Below are 12,506 nucleotides of genomic sequence, written 5' to 3' on the forward strand. Positions count from 1 at the left end.
GCTGAAGGTTAGGTTTGGGTGTAGACATCGCATGATACCACTATTTCTTTCGTAATATCGATACAGATTTTAAAACCTTGAGTATCGGCTGACACTGACTTTTTTTTCTAAAAACTTCTAAAGCTTTAAAATGAGTTATTTTTAATTGAAGCACTTCACTAGAAATGAACATCCAAAAGTAGGCTATCATGTATCAAACTACTTCAACACTCTACTACCCCACACAGCTGACATTACATCACACAGTGTAAGCGTGTGCTTTTTCATAGTAGATTTGTTACAGGATTGGATCAGATTCATTCTTTCCTTTCCCTTCGATTTCCAATCCAGCATTTTCTGCTGATATCGGCGTGATAACACCTGATATCATCTCTATTTAGGGTCCATTTGACATTGAGCAGGTGGTCAGAATGTCCGTCTTCAACTGCCCACGGTTACGATCACTGTTGGTCTCGCAATTTCAAAATCCTCTATAAATTTTCAATGGGACTCAAGTAAGGAGATTTGCTAGGCCATACAAGCACCTTCACCTTTACTATAACTACTCTTAAGTTATTTTAGCTGCATGTTTGTCTCATTGTTCTGTTGAAACTTTCATCTTCTCTCAGATTCAGTTTCTTGGCTAATAAGATTAAATTCTCCTCTATTACATTACAGGCCTGGATTAATTCTCCTTTTTCCTTACAATAACCAATCAGGCATTTTCTGCTGATATGGGTCTGATCATAATAGCTGATATCATCTCTATTTAGGTGCTTTTACATTGAGCAGGTGGTCAGCTTAGCAGTGTCCAAGACTGCTACATAAGCATGAACCACGAAATCCACAGTGATTATCCACTTTCTTCACGTCTGTTTATTACAACATAAAACAAACCAGAGATTTTTTGCTGATAGTAATAAGTTCAAACTAAGCTGATATTACTGGTCAGCTGATTTGATCAGACACAGAGCTGAGTAGTAGCCTCTGTTTCCTTCTTTGTTTCACTAAAATGCACACTATCTACTGAGAGCTCCACACTGCTACAAGCAGGAGGGCAATGTGGTAGCAGATGGTGTGTGTGATAGTAGCCGTGTTGAGAGGCTAGTTACTGGGTGGACAGGGTTGTGTGTGGGTGTGTCTGTGAATTACAAGGTCTTTTTTCGACCATCGGTTTCTGGGAGTGAATAATAAGAGTTTCTCTGTATATGAATGATAGTGATGTGAGGGGTGTTATAATAGTTATATTGTACACCAAGTTGCCAGTTGGATCAACGGTGGAAAGCTCTACTGCTGACTAGAAATTATTTGGCTATATCCCCAGCAACACCAGCACCATATTGATATGACGGCTGTGCTGAGAATGATCAGACCCTATAGGAATTTGAGATCCTGCACAAATTCAACAACTAAACATGTCTAAAGTGCTTTCAAAGTGAAGCGTGCAGCTACTACGTATCAGCAACATCAACATAGACTGATTATGTGAAATAAACTTTATAAAATAAAGAATAATAATCTAAGCTAAGCTGGTCATAACAATCACGATTTTGTCAGCTCCATTGTGATTGCCTATCTGCACATCCGTGTGAACACTCTTCCATGTCTTTTGCAAGCAGTTTCCTGCTGTATGTGCTGTGATGAAGCCTTTTGTAGCAATACAGATGTGTGTTAATTGATTCAAAGCACTTTAGCTGCCGGGGTCATATTAGCTCAGAGCTGCAGCTGAGTACTTTATTTTAATACATTTCCTCAGATTATTATAGTTTATCTGGAGAAAATTCATTTGGCAGAGTGTACATATGGACAATCTATCAGTACACTGTGTTGTAGCCAATTTTATTGAATAGTTTTTATGTACAACATTTAAAGAAATACTCTTTTTGAGACTTCAAAGCAGTGCTATCTTGCTTTACACTTAATGTCATATTTGTTTTGACAGAAATTTACTAGGATATATTTAAAACAAGTTAAATGAACGTTAGACTTAACCTTCACAAATTTCTATATTGCCACCCCTATTGCAGCAAATGTCAAGAAATGCTGCAATAATCACAAAAAACTGGCTGTGAAATCCCGGTGGATCTGTTTGGTGATCTTCCCTTTGAGTAGAAGTGGCAGGTAAACTGTGCAGTAACAGATGAGCTACTGTCATTATATGGTAGCAAGGTCTGCTCGATAAATCATGTTTTTAATGTTAGTGCAATATGAATTTCCACAATGAAAACATCTCTAAGGGCTGAAATGGCCGAATGTATCCAATAACCTCCAAAATGCAGAGGTGTGGCCAAAATAAGGCTCCGCTTATGGACTAAAACATTCGGAAGTATAAAGAAAACACGGGACAGTATTTTCCAAAGTTTTTCTTTTCAAAATTAAACACAATATGAAGAAAAAAAAAAAACAAAAAAAAACACAAAAATAAACAAACATAAAAAAGAATTACATAAAGTGCCCTATAAATAATAATCTTAATTTTAGATTAGAATATAATCCTTAAAAATATGTCAGGTCTGGATCTGCTTGTTTGCTTTTTTCACAAATACAGACTGTGGGACCACAGTTTGACCTAAATCGGTAGAATGGTCCATATATCAGACTCACCTTCATCTTGCCCTCACAGTGCGGGAAGCCATCGAGCAGAGGCAGCTCACACTTCTCCTGTGCTCCATTTAGCAGGTCTACAGAGAGAAAAGAGAGAGCAACAGGTCAATACTGCTGGCAATCACTATCATCATCAGTCAGAAACTCAAATCTGTTTCATCTATGCAAAGGTTTAAAGGTTTAATGCCAAACGCTGCCGGTCAGTGTAGATCACTGGATTTAATGTGCACTGTTGTACTCTGGAAAAGAGCTTAGTGAGACCACTGGCCAAGGAAAAGAAAAAAAAAATAATAAAGGGAATGTTTGGATAGTGCAGCTGGAACGGTAGGGATTACCTATTACACCATGGATGGGTTTGAATACTTAAACTTAGAATCAGAATTAGCTTATACAGTCGTATCCAAAAGTTAAGGCGCCCCTGGTCAAATTATGTTTGTACTTGTTTTCCAAAATTCAACCAAAATCAGCAAATAACCCTCTACAGAAAACATTTCATCACATTTCAGTGCAGAAATGCTTCCTGCTTTATCTACTGAATTTGACATATTAGGGAAAAAATAAAACATAAAATGGGGGCTGTGCAAAAGCTATAGCACATTTTACATTTTATGTTTTTATTTTTTAGGTTAAACCCAGCTAAAATTAGCAGACAAATGCCATATTTAAGTTTGCTCTCTGTACTTACTTTTACTGTGCAGTTGTGTTTAAAATCTTGAACACCACTGTACATAACTGTGAAGTATCAAGTACACACTGATCTGTGAATTTCTAGATTCAGCATACTCAACCGTCTTTAATATTTATGACCCATTTACATGTAGATTTTGATCAGCGCTTAGTCTAGGACACCAGTGAAAACACTGCAGCGTTTCAAAGAGACCGGTGTACTAATCACCACTATGGTGGCTTTATGAATAGACCTTATTTAGTTTGTGTGCCGTAGTGCTGTCACCACTGAGTTTTATGAATCTGGCCAAAATGTGGCCTGTCCAAAAGTAATGGCACATTTTTTATTTTATGTTTTTTTTCCAATTTTCCAAAACTTGGCAAAACTGCACAAAAATTGCACATAGAAATTTGCAGAACAATTTCATATTTAAGTTTGTTTCCTATAGAGCATGTGTTAACTTATTTTCACTTAGAAAATCAACAAAACATCCAATCTGACCAAGGATGTTCAAGATCTTGCATACCACTGTACATAAACAGAAGAAGCTTTTTTGTTTTTTTAGTAGTGTGTACTTGATACTTTACTGTGATCTTTGTATTTCTAGATTCAGCATACTCAACGCTCCCACAAAGAGAGAAGGCCTTATGAGTAGAAAAACAGGAAGAAGGTCCTTAAAATAGGAAGTAGCACATGTGAGAACTGCAGACACCGCAGTATCAGCAGCCCTGTCATCTTTAACAGAATCAAAGTGAGACATGGAGAGGTGGAACAAATGACAAAGTGTTGAAGGAATGCAATCAATGTGAACTAAGGAGTCGGTTTGCTCTTGCAGATGAAGTAATCTACTGGAACTGTCTGACAGTTTCACTCTCAGGAATTTTCGTGTTTTTCAACACGAGTCAGAAAAAACGTCAAAATGATCGTCTGTGGTAATCGAGTTCATAACGTAACAGACGGCAGACAAAAATACACAAGGGTTGGGGAGCTCATTACTACCAAACTAGCTCACAGTTCAAAACATCACAATGCTTCACAACATTGCAATTTGATCACAATAGTTGATGCCATTGCAAATGTAAGGTCAACATAGACAGAAGCTTCAGAAGAAATGTTACAAGGTTTACTGGCCTCCTGCATGCACTGAGAAGCTCTTGTAGTAAATTGTAGTGATAAGTATGAATATTGGGGCTGGCAGGTTATATCAGCTAGCTGATAATATTGGCTGATCTTGCCAACCCGCAATTTTAACCTATGAAAATACTGCTGATAACGTGCCAATAATAAGCAAATTTTTTTGGTTGTGGTATCACACAGATTTGAACTAAAACTCTGTGTAGCCGCAGGGCTATAAAATTTATATTAAATAAGACTGAGTTTCTGCTGAGTTTAAGAAGTGTGACAATTGACAACTGACAATTACATTTATGCATAACAATAAATGTAAAATTATATTGGTTGATATCAATTTTCTGAACTTTTCGCCGTATTCCATATATAATCCACAGTATTTCAGTATATCAGTACATTCATATCAGTCAGGCCTTAACGAATATATAGAAAAATAAAAAGACACACATCAACAATTAATCACTGTATCAGTACAACTCAAAAACATAAGGAAGTACTTTAAACATCTCTATTTAAAAGGAAGATGAAACAGCAGAGTTTTCTGCATGTCTAAGTAGAATTTGAAATCCACTGTCACGGGACAGCAATGATCTCCTCTTTGCCCCAAATGGCCAAGCAATACATCATCTTCCCAGACAGCGGCTCTATTCTGCTCTTTTCTATTACCTATTAATCCTCCATAGGGATTATCAGGATACTGAGACACACACACACACGAACAAGGTCCGTCTGTGTGCGTGCAGATAGCAGAGGTTCTGAAATGCAGTCTGCAAGTTCAATGCTAGCATAACCAAAAGGGCCATTCACCATTGTCTAACAGAGCAATGGGCCAATAAAAACCAGAGGCCAAGCAGAAGGATTACAGCGGCACCATTGTGGCAAAGAAGAGGAGAGGAGGATGGGAGAGGAGAGAGAAGTGAGTGGAAGATACGAGAAGACATGAGAAGAAAAGAGGAGAAAAAGAGGAGATAAGAAGAAAAGATAGAGAAGAGAGCATACAATATAAGACGATCGGATATGAGAAGATGCAGTATGGTATGATACAACAGGAAGGACAAGGGAAGAGGAGAAGAGAAAAGAAGAAACATTTTGAGAAGTGGAGATACAATATGAGAACAGACGATTTGATACAGGAAAAGAAAACGGCCTTTGAGAAGACGGTAAGATGTGGTACGATATGATGCGATTCGACAAAAGGAGGAGAAAAGAGGAGAAAACAAGAAAAGATATGAGAATGAGAAGATATGATAAGAGACAATATGATACAAAAGAAGATGCGGCACGGAACCATATAAGAAGAGTAGAGAAATGAGAAGAGGTGACAGGAAACGAAAAAACGATATGAAAAGAGAAGAAACGATACGGTACGACATGACAATACGGCAAGAAGAGGCGATACGAGAAAATATAAGAACCTAAAGTACAACACAAGAAGATAAAATACAAGATACAAAATACAACATGAGAAGATACAACAGGAAAGCAGAAGGGACAATATATGAAAGGCAATACAGGAAGAGGAGGAGAAGAGGTAGAGAAAAGGGAACACGAGGGCTGGAGAGCACTGGAAGATACAAGAAGATATGACAAGATGCAAGACACAACAGAAGAAGAGAAGCTACAACAGGACATGAGAAGAGAAGATACGGTCTGATATGAGAGAAGACAACATATGAGAAGAGAAGAGAAGACAACATACGTGAAGAGAAGAGAAGACAACATACGCAAAGAGAAGACAACATGCGCGAAGAGAAGATAAGAGAAGACAACATACGCGAAGAGAAGAGAAGACAACATACGCAAAGAGAAGATAAGAGAAGACAACATACGTGATGAGAAGAGAAGAAAAGAGAAGATAAGAGAAAGGAAGACAACATAAACGAAGAGAAGATAAGAGAAGACAACATACGTAAAGAGAAGAGAAGACAACATATGAGAAGAGAAGAGAAGACAAGACAACATACGCGAAGAGAAGACAACATATGAGAAGAGAAGAGAAGGGAAGAGAAGACAACATATGAGAAGAGAAGAGAAGAGAAGGGAAGAGAAGAGAAGAGAAAAGAAGAGAAGAGAAGAGAAGAGAAGAGAAGAGAAGACAACATACGAGAAGAGAAGAGAAGGGAAGAGAAGACAACATACGAGAAGAGAAGAGAAGGGAAGAGAAGACAACATACGAGAAGAGAAGAGAAGGGAAGAGAAGAGAAGAGAAGAGAAGAGAAGAGAAGAGAAGAGAAGAGAAGAGAAGAGAAGAGAAGAGAAAAGAGAAGGGAAGAGAAGAGAAGAGAAGAGAAGAGAAGAGAAGAGAAAAGAGAAGGGAAGAGAAGTTTCCTGGTCGCTCTCTTGCTTTTTTTCAGTCTTACAAACACACACAAAAACACACACTAAGTCATGATCATGGCTACACGCCAGACAGGAATGGGTGGCTACATCTAATGCTACAAAAATAGAACGGCTGAACACATCCTGCCAGCTGAACAAAGCGGAGATTTTCACTGTGTCTCAAACGAACAGCAATTTCCTTCAAGAAAATAATGACGATTCCAGCACTGCAGGAACAGAACAGCTCACATTTCTTCCATAAAATCACAGTGCATGGATTTAAAAGCCCACAAACTTCTATATTTTAATAACAGCTGCATAAGATTTGTTGTGAACCAGAAAGATTGGTAACAGAGACTTGACTGGGGTCGTTGGAGCCAATTACCTAATAATGCACGCCATACAATATTAATAAACGCAGATGTTTCCTACAGGGGAGGAAGTCATCAGCATCTTAATCATCATCATTACCATCATCGCCCTTTAGTTTCCAGTTCTTGGAAACTTAATGGAATCTGAGATATACGAAGTTGAAGACCCAGCAGTGGATGATGGAAAATGACCTCCATATTTTTTAACAAGTATTTAATATTAGAGCCTCACTGATATGAAAAACTGCAATGACACTGATTTAAAGAGACTGAAAATTCCAATAACTTAACTTTAATCAATGCTTCACTGGCTGATATGACTGTTGTTAAGTATGTCTATGTGCACGTATGTGTCAGCATACTGTCACTGTTGAAACAAAACCTCAAAAAAAGTAACTTTACAGGAGAAAGAAAAAACTTAATGTTCAATGTAAGTTGATGTAAAACTATTTTATTCTAAGTCATTCTGGACCAATTCTATTGCAGAACGGTGTGCACAAAAACTGCAAAATAAATAAATAAATTTTTAAAATGGAGACACGTTTTGTTCTGACAGGAAATATATACAGTCACATGCAAAAGTTTGAACATCCCCGGTCAAAGGACACGTTTTGTTGATTTTCTAAGTGAAATTCAGTTAAAACATTCTCTACAGCACACACGCTTAAACATGGCTTAGCAGTGGCATACTTGCTGATGATATTGGAAAATTTTTATTAGCCAAACAATATATTGGTAAGGCCCTGTGTGGTTGTTCTGTGTTAGGAGGAAACCTCCATTTATCAAAATTCAAATCTGACTCTGCCCTTCATGCCCTGCAAGCTGTGTGCAGATCTAGGAGGCAAACCACAAAACATCAGATACACAGCTCAAAAAACCCAAAAGCGCTCCCCTTTTAAAAGGTTCCTGGTAGTAATAACATGCTAACTGTTCACTGCTGTCACTCCATGCAAAGTGACACAAAGTGTAAGGTAAACATTAGTGAATCAAGATGAAAGAAAACATCTTGTTGTCTAATATGTAAAGCACGCAGATGTGGCTTTGGAACTCCACCCTAACAGTTTATCATCAAATGACATTGAGTTACTCAGTGTTATTTATGTGATTTCCATTAAAGAATCTCATTAAGTTAATGATGAAAAAGCATGCGAAATATAAACTGTATTGAACGCAGCAGACTGCGTTCATCTGCTGCCGCTCAAACTGTTTGAACGCATCTGAAGAGTTTCCCATTTTCATTTTTATTCAAATTATATGTCAAGTGTTAGATTTTGACACTTAATTGTAAATCTACTTAATCCTGTGTTTTTTTCAAGATCAAATTTTAGCCTTTTTTTTCTTTTTTGGCCAAAGACCAAAAGCAACAACCTAGCAACACCTTAGCAACCACCTTGGATGCCACAACAATGGCCTGGCAATATCTAAGCAACCACCAGAGAATACCACAGCAACAGCCTAGCAACACAATAGCAGCCACCTGGGAGACCACGGCAACAGTCTAGAAACACCTTAGCAACCGTCAGGACTCCACAGCGATGGCTTTGATAAGGCAGCCATAAAGTTTGTTTAGAAATTTTCCCCTTCCAGTTTATTTTATCTGAAAGTGTCAGCATTGATCAATATATGCCACTATTACTAATTCTATTAACATAGAGATTGCATAATGAATAGAGTGTTATATTTTGACACTTTCTTGTGTGCCTGTTTTAATCTTTACTTGATTTTTTTTTGGCCTTTTTTTTTTATTTATTTATTTTTTATTTTTTTTACACTTTGTGTTTGTCTAGAAGCCACACAAAGAAACAATGCAAAAAACTTTGGTGAAAGCTGTGGTTTTGCTTTCAGGTAGTTTTACTTCAGTAAGAACAGCAGGTAATCGTGAGCCCCATCTGATGTAGAACATATGCATGTGTGCTCACACACACACACACACCCACACACACCAAATCAACAGTGCCCACTTCTCCAGCTGTGCTGCTGAAGCAGGAGCCAGAAGCTCTTCTTATGATGTTATGGAGAAACTGGAGGAAAACAGAAGGGGTCCGCACGTGCCAGGCCATGTGTGAGCCTGTGCGAGTGTGTCAGAGTGTGTTGTATAATGATTGCTCTAACAATACTTTGGGGCTCATCAGAGACCTACATGCACAAACACGTTTAAAAAAGGTCTGCTTTTATACCATGTCAGGACGGCTTGGGGGGCAAATATGTCCCATATGTAAAGAACATGTAACAGGCTTGATGATAGTATCAGTACAGATTGCAAAGACATGGGTGTTTTCATAAAAGTGAGTCAAACCACAAACCGCAAATGTAAGCAGGTTGAGGTGCATAAAGGGAAAATGGATGCAGAGCTGTTCTGAGCCCCAAAGTAGCCCAACATTGTTTTAAACGTAAAAAGTCAGTAAGAACATAATACACACACACTCACACACACACACACACATTTGTATTCCAGTGTTCAACATGTGACTGGGTGCGACACCATTGGTTACTGCTTCACATATCAACACTCCAAACGGTTGCAACTCAGTTCATATGCATAAAGTTCGTCCAGATAGATCAGACAGAAGATATGCATAATTGGTTTGATGTGTCATATGTGTATATTGTAGTCTCTCACCACTTTGCCATTTGACATTCTGGTTGATGCACATTTTCAAAAATAACATGAGGCAAATCATTTTGCATGACATAACTGTTGGACATCATGTATATATATATATATATATATATATATATATATATATATATATATATATATATATATATATATATGATGTATACAACATTTCAGCACTCCCAACCAAATACCTTTCCGTGTCTCTGACAGACTACATCAGTTGTGATGGCCATGAAGTCGGACAAAAGATCCAAAAATGCACACAGACAAAAGGAAAGCATTTGTTTCTGCTACTACTATGTGCACTCCATGTCCTATATTAGTCCTTATATGTTGTCCAACCTCAGATCTCTCATTAGCAGCATGAGGCAGCATTAATTTGTTTTTTTTTTTTGTTTCAACAGTATATCTTATCTTCTGTTTGGATCCTCATTCATGATTCCTCTGATTGTATCCACGCATCTAACTGGTCATCCTCTTTGTCCTTTACCTTCAGCTGTTCCAAGAATAACTGCCTTGTTGTCAACTGTCACTTAATTGCTTCTTCTCATAGTAAGATCAAAATAAGGACGGTTATCTGGGCTTCGAGTGAGAGGCGAGGCTTAAATTGATTAATGATCCGTTTTTCCATTTTCTTTGCTGTCCAAGTAAAATAGGAAGATTTAGCCATTTTAACAAGAAGCAGCTGTAAATGTGTGATTCTACCAAACCATACCAATCAAGCAAGTTTCCAAATAAGAAACACAGGCATGTTTGCCTCAGATTAAAGCAGGCTTCTCTACGGTGTTACAACATTACTTCTCATGTTAAGGAGCGGTTACTATAGAAAGGAGCCACAACTCATGACTTAGATCACTCCTTAGTGTGTAGGGCTGAAGGATTCTGAGGAAAACATTTAAATGGTTTTTCAGACCAATATTGTGACTGCGATTTAAATGTAGGTTTAATTTACAATTTTTTCCTATTAATTGAGATCCAGGCCTGTTTTTCTTTTACTGCCAGGAAAACCGGCAGGCCCCCTTTTTCTGGCGTGAAGCTTGAACCACAACTAACTGGCAGTCTAGCACAGCACAGTCGTATGCAAAACAGCACTGATCAAAGCACATACTGATTTTCTACATTAATATATTAAAACACTGCAAATAAACCTACATTAAATGTTATTTTTACTGCACAACATACAGTTGTATGCAAAAGTATGGGCACCCCTGGACTAATTACATGTTTTGTTGATTTGTCTAAGTTAATATAAGTACAACTGCTCTACAGAGAACACACTTCTGCACATTTTAATGCTTGATTACTGTTTATAAGCTGAATTTAACAAGGAAAAAAGCAAAAAAGAAAACATAAATCGTGACAGTTGTCACATCTTGTATTTTATGTTTTTATTTTTTCCAATATGTTAAATTTAGCAAATAAACAGAAACTGTGCACTAGGACTTGCAGAAAAATTGCACATTTTCTGTACATTTATTCCCTGTAGTGGAGGTTTTAATATATTTCAATGCAGAAAATCAGAACTTGGAGGAGTGTTTTGCAAACGACTGCACATGCTAAACTGCCAGTTAGTTGAGGTTGTGATGTCATGTCCACATCCTGTGAGCATGCTTCTTATTTGTACTGGCAGTTCACAAGCTCAGTGTTATCAGGCAAATCTTCACTTTTAAAACTTGCAGGCTCTGATACATACTGCAGCTCTACGGCAGACTTCAAAATTGCACTCCCTCGAGTTGCTATTTCGATACAAAAACAGTTCATTTTTCAGCCTCAGTTTGTAAGTTAATCATTGTGGCTTCTCCTATGCACGTTGAAAAAACACATTTAACAAGTCAACTGGTGATGGCTAAGGGGCGCGATGCGACAATGGTACGTTGAACAAGATCTCAAAAGCTTAATACGTAAAAAGAATTTCCAAAGCCTAACTCTAACCTCAACAGTTTTAGAGAATAACGTGGAGCTTTGAAGAAAAGAAAAGAAAAAAATAAATAAAAAAAACATATAAAGCATCTAAACTACTTTGCATGTGCTGACACTGTAGATCAGCCCTGCTTTTTTCTGGTTTTCATACAATGCTGTGTACTAACACAAACACCACACAAACACAAGTACACACACAGACATACATATGCACACAAACACACACAAATACACACACAGACACACACATCTGTGCCTACAGTCACTCCCAAAACATCTGCAAATGAACCGATTCATTTTCCACAGCTTAATAAAAAGCACAAGGGAGAAAGATGAGGAAAGAGTTAGATGGATGGGTGTGAGAGAGAGAGAGAGAGAGAGAGAGAGAGAGAGAGAGAGAGAGAGAGAGAGAGAGAGCGCTTCTACCTCTCTGCGCTCTTTATGGCTTCATGGCAGTAAGATCAGGAGATTACAGTTCCTATATGTTATCAAGAATGTTTCCCATGATGCTAAGACAGAACTGTAAAAGGAAAACCGTTCCAGAATGTAGGTCAAGGCTGAGCCTGCCTCTCAGACAAAAGCAGTGTTGCTCACTCAGAGGAAGTTTGACTGCAATCAGCGTTCTGTTCACTTCTCACTGTGTTACTCTGATAACACATTATACCACGTTAGTCGCAGTGGACAAAAGTCGTGATGAATCAATGTGGAATTTCTTGGCCGCACACCAATAACCAATACTTTCACACTATGATTTATATATGAAGCGCAGGTTTGAACTGTAAAAATGACAGCTGAGAACTGCTATTCTTTAGTCTGTAGAGATCTCTGAAATGAGAAGTTATCAAAGGAATTACTGAATTAGTGATACCGGACGTTTTTTTGCATTTCACTACAA

The 12,506-nt window shown here is 37.8% G+C and overlaps 1 protein-coding gene across 1 annotated transcript in view; it reads right to left on the reverse strand.

Moving 5' to 3' along the window:
* mgat5 (alpha-1,6-mannosylglycoprotein 6-beta-N-acetylglucosaminyltransferase) overlaps window positions 1-12,506 on the reverse strand; it is a 147,029-nt gene that overhangs the window by 67,216 nt on the left and 67,307 nt on the right. Inside the window, exon 4 of the mRNA XM_036561089.1 lies at window positions 2,584-2,660. Within this exon, the coding sequence (XP_036416982.1) occupies window positions 2,584-2,660 (77 nt within the window). The remainder of the gene's footprint in view (window positions 1-2,583; window positions 2,661-12,506) is intronic.

Source organism: Colossoma macropomum, unplaced genomic scaffold, assembly GCF_904425465.1.
Source record: "Colossoma macropomum unplaced genomic scaffold, Colossoma_macropomum, whole genome shotgun sequence".
Lineage (NCBI taxonomy): Eukaryota > Metazoa > Chordata > Actinopteri > Characiformes > Serrasalmidae > Colossoma > Colossoma macropomum.